This window comes from Miniopterus natalensis, chromosome 1 (genome assembly GCF_054644295.1).
Source record: "Miniopterus natalensis isolate mMinNat1 chromosome 1, mMinNat1.hap1, whole genome shotgun sequence".
Taxonomy (NCBI): domain Eukaryota; kingdom Metazoa; phylum Chordata; class Mammalia; order Chiroptera; family Miniopteridae; genus Miniopterus; species Miniopterus natalensis.
In genome coordinates this window covers 88,085,932-88,111,303 of record NC_142081.1, presented here as the reverse complement: position 1 = coordinate 88,111,303, position 25,372 = coordinate 88,085,932, and the positions used below count along the sequence as shown (strand labels likewise).

Below are 25,372 nucleotides of genomic sequence, written 5' to 3'. Positions count from 1 at the left end.
CCCCCTCCTTTCCTTTCTCTGAAATCAGTAAAGATATATTAAAAACAAAAACAAAAAAACAACTTCAAAAGTTTATTTCTTGTTAATGTCATATTTTTTCCATGGTTCAGCTGGGGAAACAGGCTGATGCAGCAGTCAACCTCTCAAACATGGTGACAGGTAGAAGGAGCACTTTGAAGGATTTCACATCATTTACCAGCAATTAAATACTCTGGTCCAGAAGTGACATAAGAGGCTTTGACTCACAGCTCATTGGCCAGAAATGCCACCTTGTGCCACCAGCCAGCCACAGGAGGGCCAGAAAAGCACAATTGTACTGCGTGCCTGAATACAGTCAGAAATAATTTGATGAACAGAATCAAAGACTATTAGACTTTCAATATTCATCTTTGTGTATTAGGGAAAGAAGATGAGGAAAAGGGTATTTATTGTAGATTAAATTCTACAACTCCTTGCATTTGAGCAGTGTGCTAACTGTCCTCTCATTTTTAGAGGACATTTGTGAAGACAGATAAGAGGTATAACTTCAGTAGTCTGTGTTTTATATCTTCCAAGCTTAAGGCCTTTGATCTGTCCTTCACTGTAAGAAGTAAGTTTTGCATTCTGAACATGATTTATTCATATTATAATAAAAAGGTAAATATCTCAGTTACTTAGTAGAAGGCATGTTTTGGTCGTTATGATCAGATTGAAGTAAGTTAGTTCCTAATGAGGTACAGGTATAATACCAATCCTCTGCTACCATTTATTACTGGAAAGTTAATTTGCCTTTATAGGGTTAAAAAAAGAAAAGAATTGACTGTCATTGCCTGCCACAGTTTGCTGCTTTGAAATGAGATCTTTATTAAGTACATTACTTATTCTTGTTTAGGTGTAGAAGAATCATCCTTTCATTCTTACCAAATTTAATGCATCTCCTGAGACGATACAAACTTTTAGCGTAGTTTGCTTAACATTTTTATAAGAAACTTAAATATTATCTGGAAGCTTTATTGAGTTGACTTATGAGCCTAAAGACCTTTGTAAGAAGGGCTATAATTTCCTTTCTCTTATGTCTATAAATGTCAACTAAAGAGAGAATAATTTAAATGTGTTAGGATTAGACCTGAAAGTGTTGTAGGTATATTTGTTGTTCAAGTTTTGCAACCAATTTTCCCTTCCCAAAGGCATTTTTCTCTCATCTACCAGACCTACTTCAGGTAGCTTTAAAAGTTTTACATTTGTCTAGTGAGTTATCTCTACCTATTGGAATGAAGTGTGTGGTATAAGCTTTGAAATGAATTACTGCCATTAATTTAACTTGTTTAGGAAAGCTGGGAGAACAAGGCTTCTTTATGACTGCGATACATTTTTTGTACTTTTTGTTCGTTTGTTTTGTACTTTTTAAAGTGTGTAGAGATCTCATTCTCTTGTAAAAGCTGAAAAGGTGACTGGCTATAGTATGGTGCCTGAATTTGTTATGGTAGACTTCTTCTTAAGTTCTATAGTGAGATTTGATTATCTTCAGAGGTTAGGATTATTTTGTTAATAGTGTCGGTCTGCCAACAAAAATTAATTGGAGGTTTAAAATGTCGGCTTGCTCAGCCGGACGTGGCTCAGCAGTTGAGCATTGACCTAGGATCCAAGTGATTGGGGTTCGATTCCTGGTCAGGGAACATGCCCGGGTTGCGGGCTGCAGTCAATCAATGATTCTCTCATCATTGATGTTTCTATCTCTCTCCCTCTCCCTTCCTCTCTCTGAAATCAATAAAGATATATTAGAAAAAATAAATTAATTAAAAATAATAATAATAATAAAATGTCGGCTTTTATAGGATTAGTAGGAGAAAAAATACCTTTTAGGAAAACACAGGGTAAATTTGGAATTAGTTTTAATATTGATTTATTGATTCATATATAGCTACAGTAAAGCAATTTCTATTAATGGACCAGTGCTTTTTGGTATAACTTCACTTTTGCTCGGTGCAACCTTGTAAATTAGGTAGCATTTTCTGCCCATTATTAATAAGGAAAAAAGGTTCAATTGGTTTCATTATTTATATATGAAGTGCTAATAAGTGTGTGCTGAGAGTTTTACCTGCATTTCTTATCTCATTTTATCCTATGGCAGTTACCTCATTTTACTAATAAGGATATTGATGTTTAGAGGAATTAAATCACAATTAATAAACGGCAGAATTGGGATTCCAATCCAGGGTTCTGACACCAGAATGTGTGCTGTTAAATAATATACCTTGTATATGTCTTCCTATTGAATACAGAGTATTCTAATAAAGTCAAATTTTATTTCTGTACAGTATGTTTTATATACAAGAAAATTCGTAGCACCAAATAACATTGAATTAATTAGAATGATTTGAAATTATGAAATATGATTTATTTTCATTCACTACTGTGTTAGTTACTTTAAATAAAGGGAGAGTGAATTTGAGTGAGTTGTTTCAGCCTTCTTAGTTCATCACATAGGCCCTTATCTCTCTAAGGTGGTAAATCAGTTAGTATCCTTGACTTCCTTTACGGTAGGTTATATATATATAATAGTACCTAAATAAAGTACTTGTAAAGACAAGTGAGTTCCTTCATAATTATTTTTTTTTAATTAAAAGCTGATTTCTTGATTTCCTTCTTGGAGGAAAACTGATGTTGCTAGTTATTTCTGTAAAAAGATTATTTTGTTTCCACATTTGATAAAGATACAATATAGTGTTGGAAGTCCAGGGCAAGAAGTAACAAATTTTAATATTTTTCTATTGTCCATTCAGCAAGATAAAACAATACTTATTAAAGAAAAACATACTTTACCCTTTACTGTGAACCTCTATACATGTAGGGATGATACTTGATTAAGAGTAGTTACACAGGGAAACATGTACCTGGTCTTGGCTTTCACGTCACTTAATCTCTCCTCAGCTTCATCCTTCATATCCAGTGTGCCTGGGTATTACCAGCAGATAAGGTTTATGAGCTCTAATCCAGTAAAGCACTCTAATGAGAATTCTATTAAAAAAAAAAAAAAAAGGAAATCGGCTGTTACTTCCCTTGATTTATCTGGTTGTATCTTCCCAGTGATCCTTGTAACCACAATGCTGTTGCTCATCTCTTTATAGCTGTTTCAAGTCCCTTCTGCTTCTCTCAGTATTCTGAATTCTCCCCTGAGTACCAATCAGAACTCAGCCATACATTGGAAAAGCAAAAGAAGTAGGGAGGAAGAATTAAGCTATAGTAGAAAGACCATGAGGAGTCAGACCTCAGTCCAAATCCTACTTAGGGCAAGTGACTTAATCTTACTGAGCTTCACTTTTGCTGTAAAACAGGCATAGTAATACATCTTCAGAATGCAGATTGTGTCTGTTAGGGTCTGAACAGAGTGATTAAAATTTGTACTTAATAATTTACTTCCTTCTTCTCTCTGTCATTTCCACCATATAAATAGTAAAGCATGCTTTAGTGTCTGCCAATGGTCCACCTTACCACAACCAGACTGCTGAATCTCAGCATAAATAACTATATATCAAGAGTCTGTAAATTTTTTGTAAAGACACAGATAGTAAATATTTTGGGCTTAGCAGGCTTTACAATCTGTGTCACAACTATTTAACTCTTGTTATAGGGCAAAAGCAGCCATGGACAATATGCAAATGAATGAATGTGACTATGTACTAATAAAACTACTTACAAAAAACAGGTGGTGGGCAGAATTTGCCCTAAGACCATGGTTTGCCAACCCCTAATCTGTATTTTGTCAGAGATTGCATATTTAAATACAGTTCCCCTTTTTAAAAATGAACTTAGTAAAAGATACCTCAGTATGAGTTAAATAGAGTCAATAAGTTGTTTCCCAAAATTGATAAACTCTCTATTAGTGTAGAAGACAATGGATTTTGTATACCACAGTTTAACATTACAACTTTAATGCTTACCATACTTTTTAATACTGAAAAGTAAAGACTTGGTCCCACAAAAAATTCAGATAAATCACACTAACAGTGGTCAATGAATAATAAGAAAAGGTTGACTTCTATATTACTCATTTGGAAAATCATGGTGCATTTTGGCTATGTAAAATCTATGAGGATTCTTCTGTAAAGAAACTATTCAATATTGTTTATCCATGTCTGTGCATTTCCCAAAATTATTTAATCACAGAACTCCTCATATAACACCTAATGATATCCCTACAACTACTATTCAGAGGACAGTAGTCTTGAGACTACCTAGTTTAGATTGGGAAATTAAGAGCTGGAAACTAACTGACTTATGAAGATTATGCAGTTTCTTGGCAGCAATTCTGGAAGAAGTACTTGTATCTCTTCCTTACAGTCTACTTGTTCTTAAGTTTCCTTTTGCTTTTAGCTTTAAAAAAAAGCTATTATTTGAAAATAATTTCAAACTTAACGAAAAGTTAAGAAAAGGAGTAGTACACCCATATATACCTGTTATTAACATTTTGCCCCATTGGCTTTATGATGTTTTTCACACACTTTCTGTCATTCCTCCACACTTGTATTTTTCCCAAACCATTTGAGAATAAGTTGCCTGTGTCATCACCCTAAACATTTCAGTGAGGGTTTAATCTTTTATGATGTCGACATTTCTTAAGATCGCAGTCCCTTTGATTTTTTTTTTTTTTTTTTAAACAGCGATACCATTTGGGGTTTGTCTGATGTTTTCTCAGTTAGATTCAGGTTTTGCATTCCCAGCTAGAATATTACAGAAGAGATGTTGTATTCTCATGGCATCACATCTGGAGGCACATCTATCTGTCCCTCATTAGTAATGTTAATTTTAATCACCAGTCAAGGTGTGGTCCAGTTTCTCCACTGTATAGTTAATAGTTTTTCCTTGCAACTAATGAGCCATCTGTGAGGAATCTACATCTTTTTGAGAGTCAATATAGTGAAGTTGTTTAGAGCTCATACTCATAGCTGGGTTTGAATTCAGCTATGAATGAACCTAGGCAAGTTTACTGATCTGTGAAATAGGGATGGTAGTTGCCACCTCTTTTTCTACGTGTGTGTGGAATGGTATTGTAAGCTTTAAATAAGATTTGTGAAGCTCAAGCCTGGCATGTGGTAAATGCTCAGTACATGTTAGCTATTATTATTTTAATTCTGGAAAGATGAATTAATACGCATAATAATAAAGCCTAAGTGAAGTTGTTAAAGCTTTATAACCCAAAGCTGAAAGGGACTTCACAAAGTCATTTCTTCCAAATAGATTAATATTTTAACCAAGATGAATGCCTTTTAAAAATATCTAATTATAGAAGTTGTTCTTATTTTTGGTGTTCTTCCCTGCCCGTCGTGCTCTGCCCCCTCTGGTATGTATGAGACAGGTAGTTTAGGAGTGAAAACCCCATCAGGAATTTTTTTTTTCTGGATTCTGACTTGCTCGGTTCTCAATTTTATAAGGATTTTAATTGAATCTTTATGAAATAGACATTTTTTAAAATCGCCCCTTCCTGTTTTCTGTGGTACTATTGTGATAGTGGTATAATTGGGAAAGACTTTCTAAAAGGGGGTAGATATCTTAGTAGAATTATAAATAATACAGAGGTTTGTATGATTATAGACTTAAATACAGGAAGCATCACCAATAGTTATAGAAAGTTCTGTGGCCAGAGTGTGAAATTCAGGGTAGAAGGTGGTAAGATGTTGGACTGGAAGAATTAGGTAGAGCTAGATCATGAAAGACCTTGCTTTCCATGCGAAGAAGTTTGAATTTCATCACAAAGGCAATAGAGAGCCAAGAATTAAGCATGACAGTGGCGTGATCAAATTCTTTTAGAAAGATCACTGGCAGTAACTAGAAGGGAATTTGAGAATAGTGTACTACTAGAGGTAAGGTGGCTAGTTGGTGCCTGAACTATGACAATGGGATGAAAAATTCACTGAATAATTTCTAGATAGGAAATGAATGAGAAATCTAGAGGATCTGGTGCCTAATTTGGAAATGGGGAAGTAAAAAGCAAGAGGGAGCTGGAAAAATCAAGTTTTCTGGCTTTGATGATTGGGTATATGATTGTTTAATTCACTGAAATAGGTAAAACAGGAGGAAGAGATTTGGAGAGTCAGCGGATGGAAATAATGTTATGAGAGATATGTCTGTGGAATATATAGTAAGAGGTCTTTTTATAAATGTGCCTAGAGTTCAGCAGAAATCTGGGCTTGAAATTAAGATTTTTTGAATCCTGTCATCAGCATACAAATGGTAATTAAATCCATGATAGTGGATGAAAGCGCAAGAGTGGTGGTACAGGGGCTAAGGATAAGTCCTGGTACAGCTTTTGTTTGTATTAGATTATCTAAACATGTTTTGTTTTAGACAAGTTTAAATTAGATAGTCAGTGTAGTCAATGCTTTTGCTTTATTTAGGGTGTTAACCACAAAAACAAAAACAAAAACCCCTGAGAAACATGCTTTGAATTTTATTTGACTGCGTGAATTAAAAGATATGAAGTAATGACAGATTCCTAGCTCTCAAGAGTGCATTGGAGGGAGGTAAAGAAATCATCAGTATAAAGATTGTAACCAAAAATAAAAGCTTTTTGAGCCTTATTAAATATAATTTTAGGGAAACATTCCAGTGAGATTGAGTTTTATGAGTAGAAAGAAACTAATTTTGGTCCCTTTTCCTTCATATTGCCAAACATCACACTAGGCAAGTAGGCTCTTAATAAGTACAACACAAACAACCCAAGTCCAAAGGGATGTAAGGGGTACAAATAAGGAATATGAGAAAGGCAAGGAGCAAAATTAAACTCAATTTTTCCTAGGGCTGCCTTTGACCTTGCTACTCAGTAACTATAAGCCCTGAATATTTTGTAAGAAAAGTACTAAACTGACGAATATTTCACACCGAAGAGAAATAACAAGACTGGACTGTTTTACCTGTACCTTAGCAGTACTGAGCTCTACGTAGGAGGAGAGCGGTAGAGGGTAATAGTCTTAGGATCTTTTACCGCTTATTCAAGAAAAGAAGTATTGAATTGTTCTTGTCAAATATTTTATCCTTCAACTATTTTAACTATTTACCCTGAGTATTTTAAATATGAAAACAAAATGTCTTCAGGTCTTAATTTTTCTTTCCTTTTCTGAAAGTTAATCTTAGTTTTTTATGAAGTCTATTCTGGCTCATTTATTCAGCAAATATTTTTTTGGACGCTTGTATGTGTTATATACAATTCTAGACCTGGTTGAAGTAAGGCAAAAAAACAAATACCTACCTTCATGAATTTTATATTCTGGTGAGAAGAGACAGGCAAGAAATAAACAATTAATTCAGTAGTCTGTTAGGTGGTAAATGTTATAGAGGAAAATAAATTAGGGTGGAGGGGTAGAGAGTAAGTGTTCTGGGGTTGAGAGGGGGAGAGATTCCGTTTTCTTTTGCAATATTTTATTATGAAACTTTTCAGACATAGTAGCATTTGAAGAATTTTTACCATGGCTCTGTCCAGTGTGGCTCCGTTGGTTGGACTTTGTCCCGTGCATCAAAAGGTTGCCTGTTCAAGTACCTGTCAGGGTACATGCCCGGCTTGTGGGCTAATCAGTGTTTCACTTGCATCACTGTTTCTCTCTCTCTCCCTCTTTTTTCCTATCTCTAAAAAAATCAATAAAAAAATATTTTTTAAAAACATATATTAAAAAAGGAATTTTTACCATGACCACCCAAATACCCACAAGTTAGAGTCTACTTGATTTATCACACATCTATCCATCTCTCCATCCATCAATCCGTCTTACTTTTTTTTAATATACATTTCAAAATAAATTGCAGGCATCAATGCATGTTTCCCTAAATATTTCAGCCTACGTATTAACATATCTAATGCCACTGCTATTTAATCAGTAAAAATGTTTTCTGGCTTCTCAAATTTAAGTGATATGCCCTGTTTAGAGCCAATGAATCTTTTCACATTAATTACCCATGTGTTTAGCAAAGACCATAAAAAGCCACCTGAAAACGCAAAGTATTTCTAGGGCAAGCAAAAATAACAAAGAGGACAGTAAAAGAGTAAACATTAACTGCTGGAGAGAAGAGAGGGAAAGATGGGTAAGGAAAAAATATATATATATAATGCAGTTTTTAAAATTGGTAGCAAAGTGAGTTGCTGGACTTGGGGGTCTCATGAGGAAACTAAGGCTCTTTCTTGGGTCTCTTGTCTCTAAAGCTCATGCTTTTCCAATGTACTAGGCAGGCTGAAGTAACAAAAGTGAACGATTTTGGAGCCCAGTTTCACAATAGCAAGGTTCATGGAGACATGAAAGTGTGCCTCTGAACTTTCTAAAGGTCATTGTTGAGTCTTTTTTATATCCTCTTTTTTATTGTTTATATTGCTATGTATAGAAAACGTCTATAATTACTTGCAGTGCAAGAGGCTTTTAAAGTTATTTGTTTAATCATAAGTTATGGTTCATCTGATTCCATTATATATAAGATTGAATTCTTTAGATTATTTATTTACTTTGTTCCTGTAAGATCAGACTTATTCAAGAGTTTATGCCTCTTTTATTTTATGAAAAATTGGAATTGTTCATTGTGTTTTGGTGATTAACTCTTAAATTGCAACTGAACCTAATTATTATCAATATTCTATAATATAAAGACCAGGGTGTCAAACTAGTAAGTGGTCTTCAACATAGCTTATTCCCTGTTCTTAAAACAATCTTTTAACTAGCTCCCATTCCTGTAGATCTTAGCTTAAATGTCACTTTGCAGTAGTGAAAGTGATACTGTCCTTGAAATCCCTTTCCTATTTATATTTCCTTTAATACATTGTACTTTTCCTTTATAGCACTTATCACACTTTACAGTTTATTTTTAGGACTATTTTATTGGTGTCTCTCTCCTCTACCTTAGTGTAAGCTCTGCAATGTCAAGAACTGCGTCTATATTATTTACCATTGTTCCCAGTGCCAGGCACATATTTGGCATTCCATAAATATAGACTAAGTTAATTAATGAACAGGATGTTCTGCTTTGTTATCTCTAGTTTTTGTTCTATACCAGTATTTCCCAAAATATATTTTAAAAGTTCTCCATAGATATTTTCTGAAAGAAATGATTCTGTGGTCATAGGTTTGGAATGGCTATGTTCTCCCTCATGAAGAACCACAATTTACATTAGCATGTTAAAATCTCTGAGGAGTTCTAAAGTAGAAAAATCTAAGTTTAGAATCCAGCATTTTCTACTATTTTTTATTATTTTTTTATTGTCAGACGCTTTATTGGGCTATCTGTTGATAATTTGAAATAAAGTATTCCAGTGAACACAGTTTGGGAATGCTGGTGTACTCAGTGCTGCAAGTTGATTTATTCTAAAATTTCATTGACATATCTTTAGGAAACATCTAACTTTTATATAATTATAATTTAGAGTTAGATCGTCTTAAGTATTTAGTCAAGGTATTTAGTAAATAATTATTGAACCAAATTCAGAGCTCATTGTAATTTATTTCATTTGTTACTTGGCTTCACCATTGTGAATTTTCCTACTCAAAGCAAAAATCTCATTTTCACTTATAATTTAACATATAATTTAATGTTCTATTTCATAGAAATAGATGTATATAGTTTTGGGTTTTAAAACTACTTCCTTTACCTGAAAAGCTATAAGTATGATGTTTTACTCTTTTGCTTATTTACTTTTCAAATTTATTTTATTAAAGTATAGTTGATATACAATATTATATTAGTTTCAGGTGTACAACATAGTGATCCACATTTATATACCTTACAATGGTGATCACCATATGTCTGGTAACCATCTATACCCATACAGAGTTATTACAATATTATTGATTGTATCTCTGTGCTGTACATTATAACCCCATGAAAGTTTATACCTCTTATTTCCCTTCACCCTTTTTACTCAACCCCTCCCCGTGGCATCCATCAGTTTATTCTCTGTATCTAAATCTGTTTCTGTTTTGTTTTGTTTTTTGTTTGCTTTGTTTTTTAGATCCACATATAAATGAAGTCATACAGTATTTGTCTTTCTCTGTGTGACTTATTTCACTTAACATGTTGTTGCAAATTGGCAAGATTGCATTCTTTTTTATTGCTGAATAATATCCCATTGTGAATATATACCACATCTTTATCCATTCATCTATTGATAGATTCCTAGATTGCTTCTGACTTAAATGGGAAAAGCTTTACTGAAGCAAATAATTTATGTCTTTTAGAAATAATTTTTTTAGAAAATCATTTAGTGAAATGTATTCAGATTTTTTTTTGTCAGAAAGTATCTTAGAAAACATGGAGCCCTGGCCGGTTTGGCTTAGTAATTAGAGTGTCTGCCCTCGGACTGAAGAGTCCTGGCTTTAATTCCAGCCAAGGGCATGTACTTCTGTTGCAGACTCGATCCCCGTCCCCGGAGGCAGCCAATCTATGTGTCTCTCTCCCATCAATGTTTCTCTCTCTCCCTCTCACTCTCTCTGAAAAGCAATGGAAAAAATATCCTCGAATGAGGATTTAAAAAAAAAGAAAACATAGGAAGTAAAATTACAGAAGAGCATTTCAAAATCGTACCACCTGGACATAATCTATTTACTTTTTGGTGTATGCACTTTAAAATTTTATGTATGTGTGTGCATGCATGCATGTGTGTGCATATGCATGTACATACACAGATGCATACATACATATTTGTTTATTCAACAAATATTTAAGCACCATGTTTTGTGCCCAGCTCTATTTTAGGGTGGCTATTCAGCAGTGAACAAAATAGGTGCTTAGATTGAGATGGGGGGATAGGATGGGGAGGAAGGGGTGACAATAGTAAACAAACCAATTATATTACATGTCAGAGGATGATAAGTGCTATGAAAAAATAAAGCAGGGAAAGAAGGAAAAAAGGACTATAAAGAGAAGGGTTATTATATATGTGCACATCTGCTTTTAGACTTTTCTCTTTCTCTCTCTATATATGTTCAGTTGTGCCTTTTTCTTTTTAAAAAGGTAAAACACAAATATCCTAAACATACAATATTCAGATCTTTTTTTTTTTTACTTAATAAATTGTTGAGGCTCTTTCTCATATCATTAAATATTATTCTGAACCATTTAAAGGCTACATATATCCTATTACATAGACTATGGTTCATTTTCTGTACAGCAGCTAGTGGCCCTTCAGCCACTATTGCTCTTAGTAAATCAACAAATCCTTAACATGACCCATGACCCTGCATGATTTGGTGCTAACTTCCTATGCAGGGGCTCCTGTCATTCTCCCCCATCACTTACTGTGCCACGCTAGCCTTCTCTGTTTGGTCTTCTTGTCTTAGAATCCTCATACATACATGGGAGAAAATAAGTGGGAATACATGAGGTTATAGTTACACCCCAGTTGTTGAGGAATGATTTTTAAGACTTAGAGAAGAACTTAACCATATCTGTTGTCTATTAGACCCATCTTGGGTTCCTATTCTTTATCTAACTTTTCATTATGAAAACTTTCAAACTTAGAGGAAAAACTGTGAAAGAATCATACAATGAACTACTACATACTCTCAGTCTAGATTCTATAATGTTTTGCAGTATTTTTTTATTCTGTCATAAGAAAATGTTGTTTGATTGAATCATTTGAAAGTATGTTGCACATATCATGACACTTCACCCCTAAATGCCATGTATTAAGGGGAAATAATTTTCTTCACTGTTAAAGATACGAAGAAATTGTGTGAAATGTTTTATAAAACAAAAAAACCACAAATAAGATTTTTTTAAAGCTGTAAGTATTCATTATAATATTGATAAACAAAAATTTGATTCCACAGTTATGGAAATGGATATAAACGTAAGGAAACATCTTTCTACAGAACACTGTTCACACTAGAAATATTAAGCATGTAGAAAACTCTTCATCTTCTTAATATGGAAAGGTATACCTTTGCTACCATGTTTTGGGTATATAGTATCCTCAGGCATTTTATCTTTACCACAGTCCCATGTGGTAGGTACACAAATGTACATTTACAGATAATAAAACTTGGCTGGGATAAATATCTTGTTCCAGGTCCCAGAGTCATAGAGCTAGCAAACTGTGGCACCAACATTCAAGTTCAGAGCAGTCTTGATGATAAAGTTTATGTTCTTAAACACCATACTGTATTGCCTATAAAAATCAACTTTTGGGGGTCCTATTTCACAACTAGAAAATAATTTTTATTATAGTTCATCTAGGAAAATAAATGAGATATCCAGGAAAGTTCTGGCAAAGAATTATGATAATAAAATGTAGTATAAAACTACAGTTTCTACATTTAAAACACATTAAATACTGGCATAGGAGACAGCTGAGTAGGAAACAAGAGCTTGGAAATACTCCTAAGTGCAAGGGGAATTTATTCTATGATAAAGGGACATTTTTAATCATTAAGGAAAGTGGATGATTTTATGAATGAAATTTATGTGCTCACTATCCTTATACAAAAAAAAAATTAAACAATCATCTCTCTCACATGCTCACCTACACAAAGAAATAATAGATTGAGCATTCTAAATTAGGCACAAAATGCAAACCAAGAATAACGTGCCTTGCTTCCCCACTCCTTCCTTGATTTTGATGTATATATGGGGGGGCATGGGTAAAAAAAAATTTTCTCTTGACTCTTGAGGGTATCAGAGTAGAAGAGTATGCATGTGACTGACTTTCCAGCTGAGCTTCACAGAAGCACCCTGTGTCAGTGGGCAGTAGGGACCAGTAGACAAAACAAACTACCCAAGTATAAGAGGATACAATTAGCTATTGGTCAACCCTCCTGTCCACCTACACACTTAGTTTCTACCAGCTCCCAGAAGCCCTTAGGCAGCCTGAATCAAAGATCAAATTGGGTTATAAAAAAGAAAGTATTTGTTTATACACCCTAGTTTGTGACAATACAATTTATACCTATTATTAGGCTTGACAAAATCCTAAAGAAAAAGATTTGTAAATTTGACTGGTAGAACTTTCCTGTGTGGAAAAAATACTCTAAACAAAGTCAAAAAGTCAAACTTCAGGAAAATATTTGTAAAACTTACTACATGGGGCTAATTTCCTTAATATTAAAAAGGAAATAATCCATGTATTTAGACATCAACAAGAAAAAAGCAGAACTTTTGACAATGAGCAAAAAGCAGCAACATTTTTTGGGGGGGAGAACATAAATGGCATTGTAAAAAAATTAAAATGAGATGGGTGGTTTTAAAATTCAAAAGGGATGTTTAGTTACTACAAGGAATGATAGGCATATATGTTGTTGTAACCTCATATACCCTTTGAGCATTTCCATTTGTAAATTGTCCTGTAGATGCTTTCACAAATCCACAAAAATGTCTTGTATATAATAGTACAGGAGTGGTTTCTGCAGCATTCGGGGAGAAGGAATGGCATTTCTGTTGCTTCCGGGGCTTTTTTTCTTATCAGTGTTTAGTTAAATAAATTATGGTACAGTGCTACTTCGGTTTCCAAACGCCTCCGTTAACGAACATTTGAGTTTACGAACGCCGTAAACCCGGAAGTAAATGCTTAGGTTTTCCAACCCGCCTCGGAAGTCGAACATGCCACGCGGCTTCCGCTGAGCGCAAGAGCCTGAGGCCTAGTTCTTGGCTGTTGTTAATCCCTCGGCTTTCGAACGTTTCCGAACTCGAACAGTCTTCCGGAACGGACTACATTAGAAACCTGTGCATCGATATAGTGCAATACAGTGCAGCTGTTGCAAATATTGAAGTGTCAGTATGGAAAGATCTCCAGAATATATCAAGTGAGCCAAGGGATAAAGCTCTGTATGTTGCATAGTAGAATCCTATCTGTAAATTTAAATATATATATAAACATATATCTTATCTTTAACAGAGGCTACTTATGAGGACTGGAATTTTTTGTTTTCATACTGTTGGAATGTTTTTCATCCTTGAAGTTATATTTTATGTATTTAAGAAAAATAGTTAAAATTTAATAAAATGTTAACCAAAATTCAGTGCTTATAGGGCTGGATGAGAACTTGATACTTTTATGACAGCTGGTAGTATCACAAACTGGCAAAATCATCCTTTGTGGTCACTAAATCAAAGCTCCTTTTGAGCAACTGTTACATACCAGACATCATACTAAACATTTTACGTAAATTTACCTTTCTTATATCTCTAACCAACACTATCAGGTAGATTCTATTTTTCTCTTACTGGAGGAAATAGATTTAGAAGACTGAAGTATCTTGCCAAGAGACACAAAACTCCAGAGCCTATGCTTTCAACTCCAGTGCTTTCTCTACTATTGTTCAAAAGGGGTCTGGAAATTCATTTAAAAAAAAGTTATTACTCCAGACAAAAGACCAGGCTTGAATCTGTGTCCATTTTATCAACTAAAAATGGAGATAATCTCTATCCTTCTTTGAAAACATAATATTTGTATGAAAGTACTATATAAGAGATAAGAGTCGATTAAATTTTTTTCCGTAGCCTGCTTTGCTCATACATGTTCAATGTTTTAACCCTTTTCTTTGAAATTTCCTCTGTAAAATGCAGACTTTATGTAACAGTCAACTTTTGGAATCTTTTGTATAATTTAACTCTCTCAGTTTCAGTGTAGTACTTTCTCCTAATTTAAAGAAATACACAATATGTCTAATAAAATCTCGTTTCTATTTAAAATATTTTTGCTACTAACTGAATTTTTAGCAACATCCTTTCAAATGACTACTAAAATCCCTGTATTTTAGAAACAAATGAACAGAAACCTCTTCATAACACTATACATCCCGTTTGCTTTTTTAAAAATACATAAACTTACCTATTTTTCCCTCTTTTTTTAGGAACACCATCTTCAACGGGCTATTTCAGCACAGCAAGTGTATGGCGAGAAGAGGGATAATATGGTTATACCTGTCCCAGAGGCAGAAAGTAATATTGCTTACTATGAGTCTATATATCCTGGGGAATTTAAAATGCCAAAGCAGCTCATTCACATACAGCGTAAGTAACTACTCTCTTAATAATTATATTTTCTGTATTTATCATCTTTCCTCTGTAACTCTTGACAGATTTTTATCTGTTCAAGCCATTTTCAGTACCTATTTCATTGACCAGGATTAATGAAATGAGCCTTATTGAAGTCCGTTTTCAACTTTTAAAATTGTACTTGAGATTTCTGCCTGACAAAAAAGATAACATTTTTATCCTAGATTTAGAGTTTCATCTCAACATGAGATCTTACACTACTTTAGACAAATAGGATAAGTAATATGCCTCAGATACAGAAATGGTTTTCTTATTGTTCAGAAATTGCAATGTTAATAAGTCTTAAAGAACTTAATGTTAGGAGTCAGCAAACTTTCTGTAAAGGTTCAGAGAGTAAATATTTTAGGTTTTATGAGTCATTTTTGTCATTTGTCACAAGTATTCCGCTATGCTGTTGTAAGGCAAAATCAGCAATAGATAATATGTAAACGAATGGACATGGCTGTGTTTCCGTATAACTTTATTGACAAAAAAAGGTGGCAGCCCAATATTGGCCCGGGGCCATGTTTGCTAGTCCTTGATCTGTATCTCTACTAATTTTTTAAAATTTAGTGTTCTAATTGTTAACTTATTTCACTTGATAGTGATAAGTTCTACATTAGAAACAATCTTTTGATAATTATCACAGATGATGCTGAATAGCTGAGAGCTTGTAAGGGAATAAGTACTGTATATTTCATTCTCTCATTCCCCAAGTAGTTGACAACTTGAAACATGGTTGATAAGTTATTAAGGTAAAATTGCAACAGCATTCACCCTAGGTGGTTTGGTTCAGTGGTTAGAGTGTCAGCCCTCCGACCAGAGAGTCCTCAGTTTGATTCCAGCAAAGGGCACGTACTTCGGTTGCAGGCTCACCCTGGTAGGGGCGGGAGTGGGAGGTGACCAATTGATGTGTCTCTCTCACATCAGTGTTTCTTTTTCTCTCATTCTCTCCCCTTTCCACTCTCTGAAAAAGCAATGGAAAAAATATCCTCAGGTGAGGATTAAGAATAAATAAATAAAAAGAATTATACAATGTGTGTCCTTTCAAAAAAAAAAAATTGTGGCAGGTTTCATGGTGGTTTTGTTGACTTTTATAGCAAGAGGTTTTTCCAGGGGCCTTTCTAAACTTTTTTCAGGATAGTATAAGTCTATTTTGCTTTTATTGTTTTTTCTAAGGGCATAAAGAAACTACTTTTTACTAGTTTTTAACTCATTAATTACTTTTCTAACTCGTTTAACTTTTTCTCTGTATGATCTAGTTTTTGTCCTGGGTTTTAAACATTTACTATTTCTTAAATGTAAAAACCAAAGGTAAACATAGTGGCCATATTGGTTCTTACCAGTACTATATTGGCATTTGATTTTTTTTTTTTTTAAGTTTTTAGTTTATTAATCCTCTCATGAAAAATGTGCATAATCATAGATAAAGTCACTGAAGAATCTTTACTCCTTTTTACAGCACCAACATTGACCTTTGCAGTCCCCCTGACTTTCTGCATTCTGTTCTTGTGTTCCTTTTGCTGTTTTCTTGAGGTCTTCTTTTCTAACGGCCATGTCTTGCAAGTCTGTGTTTGTGTTCATTTTTCTTTGCATAATCCAAGGAGTCATAAATCATGCAAAGCCAGTTGTCTTGCCACCACCAAAATGGATTCTTGAATCCAAATATGAAGATGACATCTATTGTTGCCTTGTACATTTTGGCTGGTTTTTCCCATACTTTTGGTTTAAGTACTGTTGCCTTCCCAGGGTGAAGGACATCGATGACCATTTGTTTCCGCTGAAGTAGTTTGTTGGTCATGAACTTCCTGGTATGGATAGTTATTAAGTTGTTCATGATGGCAGCCCATCTTCAAGTAACCAGGGAGGAAAAGAGCTGTCTCATGTCTATTTCATTATGTTGAACTAGTGAAACTATCATAGCCAGAGTGACTATATATTCCCGTATCTGTTCTTGAGTCCAGAGTGCCTTTTGTTTCTCAAAGTCTTGTAACTTGTCAGGCCCTAGTTATTCCCTCAGAGATAGTTCTGAAGGCTGCAAGTCCGGTATCAGGTGCCAGCATGGTCAGGTGAGGGCTGTCTTCCAGACCACAGACTTGTTTGTGTCCTCACATAGTGGTAGGAGACATCTGATATTTTTAACTTGTGATATTTTTTCATCTTTACCTCTTATTTGCACGTAACCTTATTGATTTCCTTTAGAAAAAATAACTTCATTTAAAAGTTACTTTGAAGTGAACCAAATAAGTGTCATGTGATTTTCTTGTCCACTCACATTTAATTACATATAAGACACAGACATTCTGAACAAATTTGATCAATATTAGAACCTAAAAGTAAGTTCTCTGGAAAAGTCATGTCCATGTGAAAGTTGTAAATCTGATCTTCCTGTATATATTTACTAGAGCCACATTGTATTCCACAGCCACAGGCTATATTATCTTACAATTGCATGCTTTTAGGTTAAAGCAGGATTGAGTAAGATAAAATTATATTAATCAATTTACATTGTCAGGAAAAAAATTTGCATGTTTTACAAATAGACTGCTTATTGATGACTAAAATCCACGAAACACATTTTACTGGTAATGAGTGAATTAAATTCTGGTTAGAAAAGTCAAAAGGTACTATATTTAGAAAAGAATTGACTTAGCTGACATTGTAATCAAATAGTAATAAAATGGCAGCATAATTATAGCTTGTTTGGAAAGAAAAATTTTAATCAGTACAAATTTGAAGTATGTTGTCTTTGGAAAGAAAGTCAACTAAATTAGTGTTAGCTGCCTTTGAGTTTCTTTTAATGTTTTGTTTTGAATAATTATAGATTCACAGAATATGTATAATCACCACCATAATCAAAATACTCAATTATACCATCACCACAAGACTCACCTTGTTACTCCTTTATAGCCAAACCCATCCCTAGTCTGGCAACCACTAATCTGTTCTCCATCTCTATGATTATGTTAGTTCATGTGACATAAATGGAATCATGTACTTTGTATTTTTTTGAGATTAGCGTTTTTCACTTAGCATGATATCCTGAGGTTCATCCAAGTTTTTCATATATCAGTAGTTCATTTCTTCTTACTGCTGAGAAGTATTCCATAATATATATGTACCACAGTTTGTTTATAACCACTCACCCATTGAAAGATATTTGGGTATCTAGTTTTATACTATTACAGATAAAGCTGCTATGAACCATACATGTACAAGTTTTTGTGTGAATATGTTTTTTATTTTTCTGGGATAAATACCTATGAGTGTAGTTGCTGGGTCACCCATTTTTAGTTGCACAAGAACTTCTGCACTATTTTCCAGACTACTGTACCACTTTACATTATCATCAACAATGTTTGTGTGATCCAGTTTCTCCTGTATCCTTGCTAGCATTTGGGATTATTACTTTTTATTTTAGCCTAATAGGTATACAGTGATATCTCATTTATCTGAATGCTTAATATGTTAAACATCTCATTTTGTATTTATTTGCCATCTTTGGTGAAATGATTGTGCATGTCTTTTGCCCATTTTCTAATTGGTTTGTTTTGATGTTGAGTTTTGAGGATTTTGTTTTGGTAATATACTTTAGACAGAAAGTCTTTGTCATATATGTGATTTGAAATATTTTCTCCTAGTGTGTAATTTATCTTATGTTAACAGGGTCTTTTACGGGGCAGAAGTTTTTAATTTTGATGAGTCTAGTTTTATCAGTTTTCCTCTTACAGATAAATCATGATTTTGTTTTTAACTCCTCTTTCCCTTGTTCTGGGTCCCAAAGTTTTTTTCCTATGTCCTGTTCTAGAAGTTTTACATTTTATATTTAAGTGTATGATCAGTTTTGAATGTGAGGTTTAGGTCAAAGTAGTTTTTTGTTTTTGTTTTTTGCCTCTGGATATCCAGTTTCCCTCCTCCATTGAATTGCTTTTGGTTCTTGGACAAAAATTAATTAGGCATATTGATTTGTGTGTATTTTTGGGTTCTGTATTCTGTTCTGTCGACCTCTATTGTGTCTATCCCAAGACAGTACTTCTGTCTTTGTTGGACAGTACTTCTGTCTTTGTTGCTGCAGCTATATAATAACCCTTAACATCAGCGAGAGTGATTCCTCCTTTATTTTTCGTTATCTACAAAGAAACTTGATGAGATTTTGATAGGAGTTATATTAAACATATAGATCATTTTAGGAGGAATTGATCTTGTGTTAAATTTTCTAGTTCATGGCCATAGTATGAGTCTCTTGCTATTTAGATTTTCTTTGATTTCTTTCATTGACACATTATAATTTTCATAACACAAACCCTGTACATGATGTTTTTAGATTTATACCCAAGTGTTTTATTTTCTCTGAAGCAATTAAAAGTGGTATTGCATTTTTAATTTTGGTTTGCATTTGTTCATTTCACTATATAGAAATACAGTTTAATTACGTGTTGAGCTTATGTCCTGTGTGGTCTTAACTAAAATTACATATTAGTCCTAGGAAATGCTTGCAGCTTCTTTCAGATTCAGATTTTCTGTGTAGAAGATCATGTTGTAGTCTGCAAATAGAGACAGTTTTATTTTTTCTAATCTGCATATCTTTTTTTCTTTTCTTTCCATTTTTTGCCTATTATAGTGGCTAGAACTTTAGCACCATGTTAAAATAAAAGTGGTGAGAGTAGACATCCTTGCTTGTTCCTGATCTTAGAGGGAAACAATTTTTAGTGTTTCATCTACAATTAAGTATAATGTTGCCTATAGTATTTTTTGTAGTTGCTTTTTATGAGATTGAGAAAGTTCCCCTCTATTCCTAGTGTGCTGGGAGTTTCTGTCATGAAAGAGTTTTGTCAAATGCATTTTTCTTCATCAATTGATAGGATCATGTGATTTTTCTTCTTTAGCCTATTGATACCATAGCGTACAAATGGTTGATTTTCAAATGTTGAACCAGCCTTATATACCTAGAATAAATCCCAGTTGGCTGTGGTGTTTTGTTGTTGTTTTTTTTCATACATTGTTGGGTAGGATTTGCTAACATTTTATTGAGCAAATTCTTATTCCATTTTCAGGAAGAGATTGTGTAAAGTTGATGTCAATTCTTTAATAAGTTGGTATTGACTTTTTTATTTATTGAATTTTATTGACATTGGTTAAGAAAACCATACAGGTCTCAAGTGTACAGCCCAACAAAACATCATCTGCATACTGCATTGTGCGTTCACCACCCAAAGTCCAGTTTCTCTCTGTCCCCATTTATTCTCCATCTGTTCACTTCTACCTCTCCCAACTCTGCTTTCCGTCTGGCTATCCCCATGTCTGTTGGTGATAGACATGGTGATCATGTCTATTGGCTTTTAATATACTAAATAATAAAAAGCTAATAATAGTATAAGTTTCTGCAAAGTTGATACTGCATCTTTACTGCTAGGTGGTCTAGTAAATTGCCTCAGATTATATATATGGACTGGTTCATTTCAGTTCCCCTCATTTCTGTTACATAAAGCTCTTAAAAGTTACACACACTGTTCCTAGGAGTATTCAAGATGATAATTAGTATGCCGTAAAACTCAGTGATTAAACATGTTAGAATTATTGCATATTGTATTCCCGCCCCACCCCCAGAGGCATAATGCGTATGAGAGTATTACTCTCTTTATAGACTCTGGGAGTCCTGCAGTTTAAAAAACGTTTATTTTAACCAAACATTTTTTGAATGTATTCATTACATGTTATCTGTTAATATTTCGTAACTTTTTAGTTTGGAAAATCTCAATTCTATTCTTGTCTTCACCTGGCTTAGGAAAGAGATAATAATTTACTCTCTCTTATCTTAGTCAGAGCTTTGAAGGAAGAAACCCATATAAAAATCATTATATAAATAGGACTTTTCCTTTCCTATTAATAATGTAAGAAAGGACAAAAAAGTTCTGACCAGAAGACTAGAACAGTTTGCCCTCCCTATTCCCCATGCACTTGGGTTTCAAAGCTCTTCTGTTAACCCTCAAAGCAAACACTTTTTAAAAGGTTTTGATATGTATATTTGTATAGGTATATATATATATGTGTGGATAGATATAGATATATGCATTTCTAGTTCTGTACACTGGAAGGGCCAAGAAGCAAAAATATTCAGTAGCAGTGAGCATACCTAGCACCTATTCTTTAATCCATTCCCTAGTTAATGGAACCGAGAATCTGTGGAGAGTGGCTGATTTCAGGGCTGGGGCAGGGTAGTAAAAGATGAACCTGGAACATCATGTCATGCAAGAAATTAAGCACTCAGAAGGACACAGGAGTTTCCACTACCTAATTTTGGGACAATTTAACGGGAAATTTTTAAGTGTAATAATGAATTACAAACCTTTGAAAAAGTAGGAATTCATGATGCCAAAGTGATGATAAATAGACAAGTGATGGATAAGAGTAAGAGTATGTCTCATGCTTTTACTGTGCAATGCCAGTGGCCGAATGGTACACGTGAAGAGAGTTCTGGAGTGGGAAATTATTTTCGCAATTAACATGATCAAGATGAAATCACACAAGAGATTCCAAGATGGTGGCAGACTGAGTGGAAGCTATACTGACACTCTTCCAGGACCAAACTGGAATTACAACTGAAATACAGAAAAAGTATCCTAAATAATCAACTGCAACAGTAGACTAACTGGAGAGCACCCTCATAACCAAAGACAAAAGAGACTGGTAGGAAATGCAGAGAAGAGAGAGAGGGCTGGCAAGCAGCTGCTTAAGTTCCAGAGGGATATCTCACCTGTGGGGGGTTCCTACTAAGAACTCTGGGGTCTAAATCTCAAGCTGGGCTTCCCAGCCCAGAGCACCAGAACGGAGAAAGGTGCCCACACAGCATCTAGCTATGAAAAGCAGCAGGATTTTCTTTCTGCCAGGAAAAGACAGTTGGAAACGCAGACACACTCTTAAAGGTCTAACGCACAGAATTTTGTGTGCAGCCACTCGCCTTAGGCTCTGACAAAGAGAGGGCAGAGTGAACCAGAGCTGTGTGAGGAGAATCGAGGTATGCTGGTTGGGGGATAGAGTTCAGAGGACAGCCATTTGGATTCCTGTGCTGAGTCATTTCCCCAAACTGCAGAGGACATCTTTCTCAGGCAGACATTTACCATCCAAGCAGCTTTTGCCTGGCAGGAAAGCAATTGCCCCACCCTGTGGAATTTCTACAGCCTGAGGCACCTTAAGAGACTGAATAACAATCAGCCTCTGGGTGCTTTGTGTCTTTGCCTGATTTGCTTCTGGACCCAGGGCTTGGAAAAGCATACCTTGGTGCACATCTTGGTCTTGTCTAAACACACCCAGCTCCCAGCCCCAGCACAGGGAACAACAAGCTGAATGTGGCAGAGAGCTTCAAACACGGTACTCAAGTCCAGTCACAAGCAGCATCTGACATTGGCCTGCACCAGAGATCATCCAAAAGACTGGGAGTCCTAGCAGATCTATCTAATACATAGAAACCAATCCAAACAGACAGCCAAAATGGGGAGGCCAAAAAACAAGCCCCGAATGAAATAACAAAAGAATTCTCCAGAAAGAGAGCTAAGTGAAATGGGGATAATCAATCTATCAGATATAGAGTTCAGATACAGAGTTCAGAGTACTGGTCATAAGGATGCTCAACAGCATGAGAAAAGAAATGGAAACTATGAAGGAAATTAAGAATGACATAGTACAGATAAAAAAAACAAGCAAACATTGGAAGGAATAAAGAGCAGATTAGGGGAAGCTGAGGATCAGATCACCAAATTTAGAAGACAGGGTGGAAAAAATCAATCAGAGAACCAAAAAGAAAAAACAATTAAAAAACAGGAGGACGGTTTAAGGGAGCTATTGGAAAACATGAAATGTAACAATATTCACATTGTAGTTGTACCAGAAGATCTAGAAAGTTATCAAGGGTTAGAGAATCTGCTTGAAGAAATAATGGAAGAAAACTTCCCTAACCTGGTGAAGGAAAAAGTCACACAAGTTCAGGAGGCACAGAGTCCCAAGCAAGAAGAACCCAAAGAGGCCCGCGCCCAGATGCATCGTAATTAAAATGCCAAAAATTCAAGACAAAGAGAGAATCTTAAAGGCAGGAAGAGAAAAACAATCTGTTACCTACAAAGGAGCTCCCATAAAGCTGTCAGCTGATTTCTCATCAGAAACTACAAGACAGAAGGGAAGTATTCAAGGTCATGAAAAGCAAGGGTCTGAAACCAAGAATACTCTATCCAGCAAGTCTGTCATTGAAAACAGATAGTGAAATAAAGATCTTCCCAGGGGAGAGAAAAAAAACTAAAGGAATTTATCACCACCAGCTAGCATTGTAGGAAATGTTAGAGGGACTGCTGTAATAAATTGAAATAGAGAGAATGAGAAATACAGGCATAAAGAAATAAAATGGCAATAGATAACTACCTATCAGTAAGAACCTTAAATGTAAATGGATTAAATGTTCCACTCAATAGATATAGGGTAGCTGAATGGATAAGAAAACATACCCAAATATATGCTGAGTACAAGAGTCCCACCTCAGAACAAAAGATTCACACAGGCTGAAAAAAATTTTTTAAACTTCTGGAAGACTTTGAAGGAGATATCAACAGTAATACAGTCAGTCATAGTAGGGGTCTTTAACACCCCACTGACTTTACAGGATCTATCTTCCAGATAAAAAAATCAAGAAAACAGTGATTCTAGATGACACACTAGACCAGATGGATTTAATTGACATTAATACAACATTTCACCCCAAAGCTCCAGAATATGCTTTCTCATCAAGTGTGTGTGGGCCATTTCAAAGATAGACCACATGTTAGGACACGAAACAAGTCTCTACAAGTTCAAGAAGACTGAAATCATATCAAGCATCTTCTTGGACATTTTCACTATGTAATACTATGCAGATGTAAAAAAAAGAAGAAGAAGAAGAATTCCTTACCCTATGAGACAGCGTCGTGGGACCTGTACAGTATTGTGCTAATTGAAATAAGCCAGCCAGAGAAAGACAAGTATCACGTGATCTTACTCATATGTGGTAGCTAATGAACAAAATAAACCAATGAACAAAATAGATCCAGAGACACAGAGGCATGGAACAGACTGAACAATCTCAGAGGGAAGGCAGGGGTGGTTAGATGGGTGAGTGGAGATTAACCTAAGACCTTATATGCATATATGCATAACTCATAGACGCAGACAATAGCATGGTGAAGGTCTAGGGGGAAGAGTGAAGGGAGAGGAGATCAATGGGTGAAAAAGGGGAACATTTGTAATAATTTCAACAATAAGTATAAATTTAAAAAAATAATTTAAAAAGAAAAAAAGATTGGATCACACAAGAATCATCAATGTGTGCCCAGTATATGAGGAAATTTTGATGAGGCACAGGATATTTGCCTAGTCATTAACCCTCAAACTGCTTATTAGTTACAAGAATGGAAAAAATACAGCAGCATAATCAAGGTAGTTTCTTAACTGATGATCAAAATTATTATCACTCACAAGAAACAGATGAACATTGTGTGCCTCTAGATGTCTTCTCCTGAGGAAGACTGAAAAACTTGACTATGCAGTATGCCAGCCAACAAGGCATAATGTAATCACAATGGGGAAAAATCAAAGTGAGAAATGTGGTGAAAATAAATAATAATAAAATAATATCCTGGGAAGAGGTATGTTTTCTTCAAAAAATATCAATGTCTCCTCTCTCTCCCCCTTTCAGTTTCTCTAAAAAGCAGTGTAATTATAACACACACACACACACACACATCAATGTCTTAAAAGACAAAGGATGGATGTAAAGTGGAATATAGGGAATATAGTCAATGATATTGTAATAACTATCTATGTCTGATACCAGGTGGGTAGACTTTTGGGGGGTGATCATTGTAACTTATATAATTGTCTAACTACTATGTTGTACACCTGACGGTAAAATAATATTGAGGTTACATCAGAGCAATGGCGGCGTGAGAGATACCCTTGAAATCTTTCCCTGACATTTCAGCAGATTAACCAGGTATAATTCAACAAAGATTTCCCTACTCAACACAGAGCCATGCCTGAGAAACCCAGGCATTGAAACATCTAAAGGTGGGCAACCGGGAGTAGGTGGCAAGACAAGAAGGGAGGAAATCTCAGATAGCCATTAGATGCAGCCCTGAAGCCAGGAGCTCAAGGCAAGGCTGGGAGAGGGGAAGAAGCTGGCAAGCGGGTGTTTCCTTCAGCTGTCTGGGAGGAACAGAGCTGCGGGGGCCAGGCCAGCAGGGCAAGCAGAGAGAACAGTGACTGAGCAAGCAAATGCCTGACAGAGTGCAGGGTTCTGCTGTGGGACTGTCCGCTATCAGGCAGGGTTGTTTCTGGCAAAGAAATGGAACCACAGAGCCCTGCCACCCCT

The 25,372-nt window shown here is 35.1% G+C and overlaps 1 protein-coding gene and 1 pseudogene across 3 annotated transcripts in view; one reads left to right on the top strand and one right to left on the bottom strand.

Annotated features, from left to right (window-relative positions):
* EPC1 (enhancer of polycomb 1) overlaps positions 1 to 25,372 on the top strand; it is a 97,990-nt gene that overhangs the window by 46,164 nt on the left and 26,454 nt on the right. For all 3 annotated transcript variants that reach the window (XM_016196312.2, XM_016196310.2, XM_016196311.2), the window contains exon 2: positions 14,799 to 14,958. In XM_016196312.2, the coding sequence (XP_016051798.1) occupies positions 14,859 to 14,958 (100 nt within the window). In that variant the 5' untranslated portion in view covers positions 14,799 to 14,858. The remainder of the gene's footprint in view (positions 1 to 14,798; positions 14,959 to 25,372) is intronic.
* On the bottom strand, positions 16,359 to 16,819 carry LOC148094257 (small ribosomal subunit protein eS24 pseudogene; annotated as a pseudogene).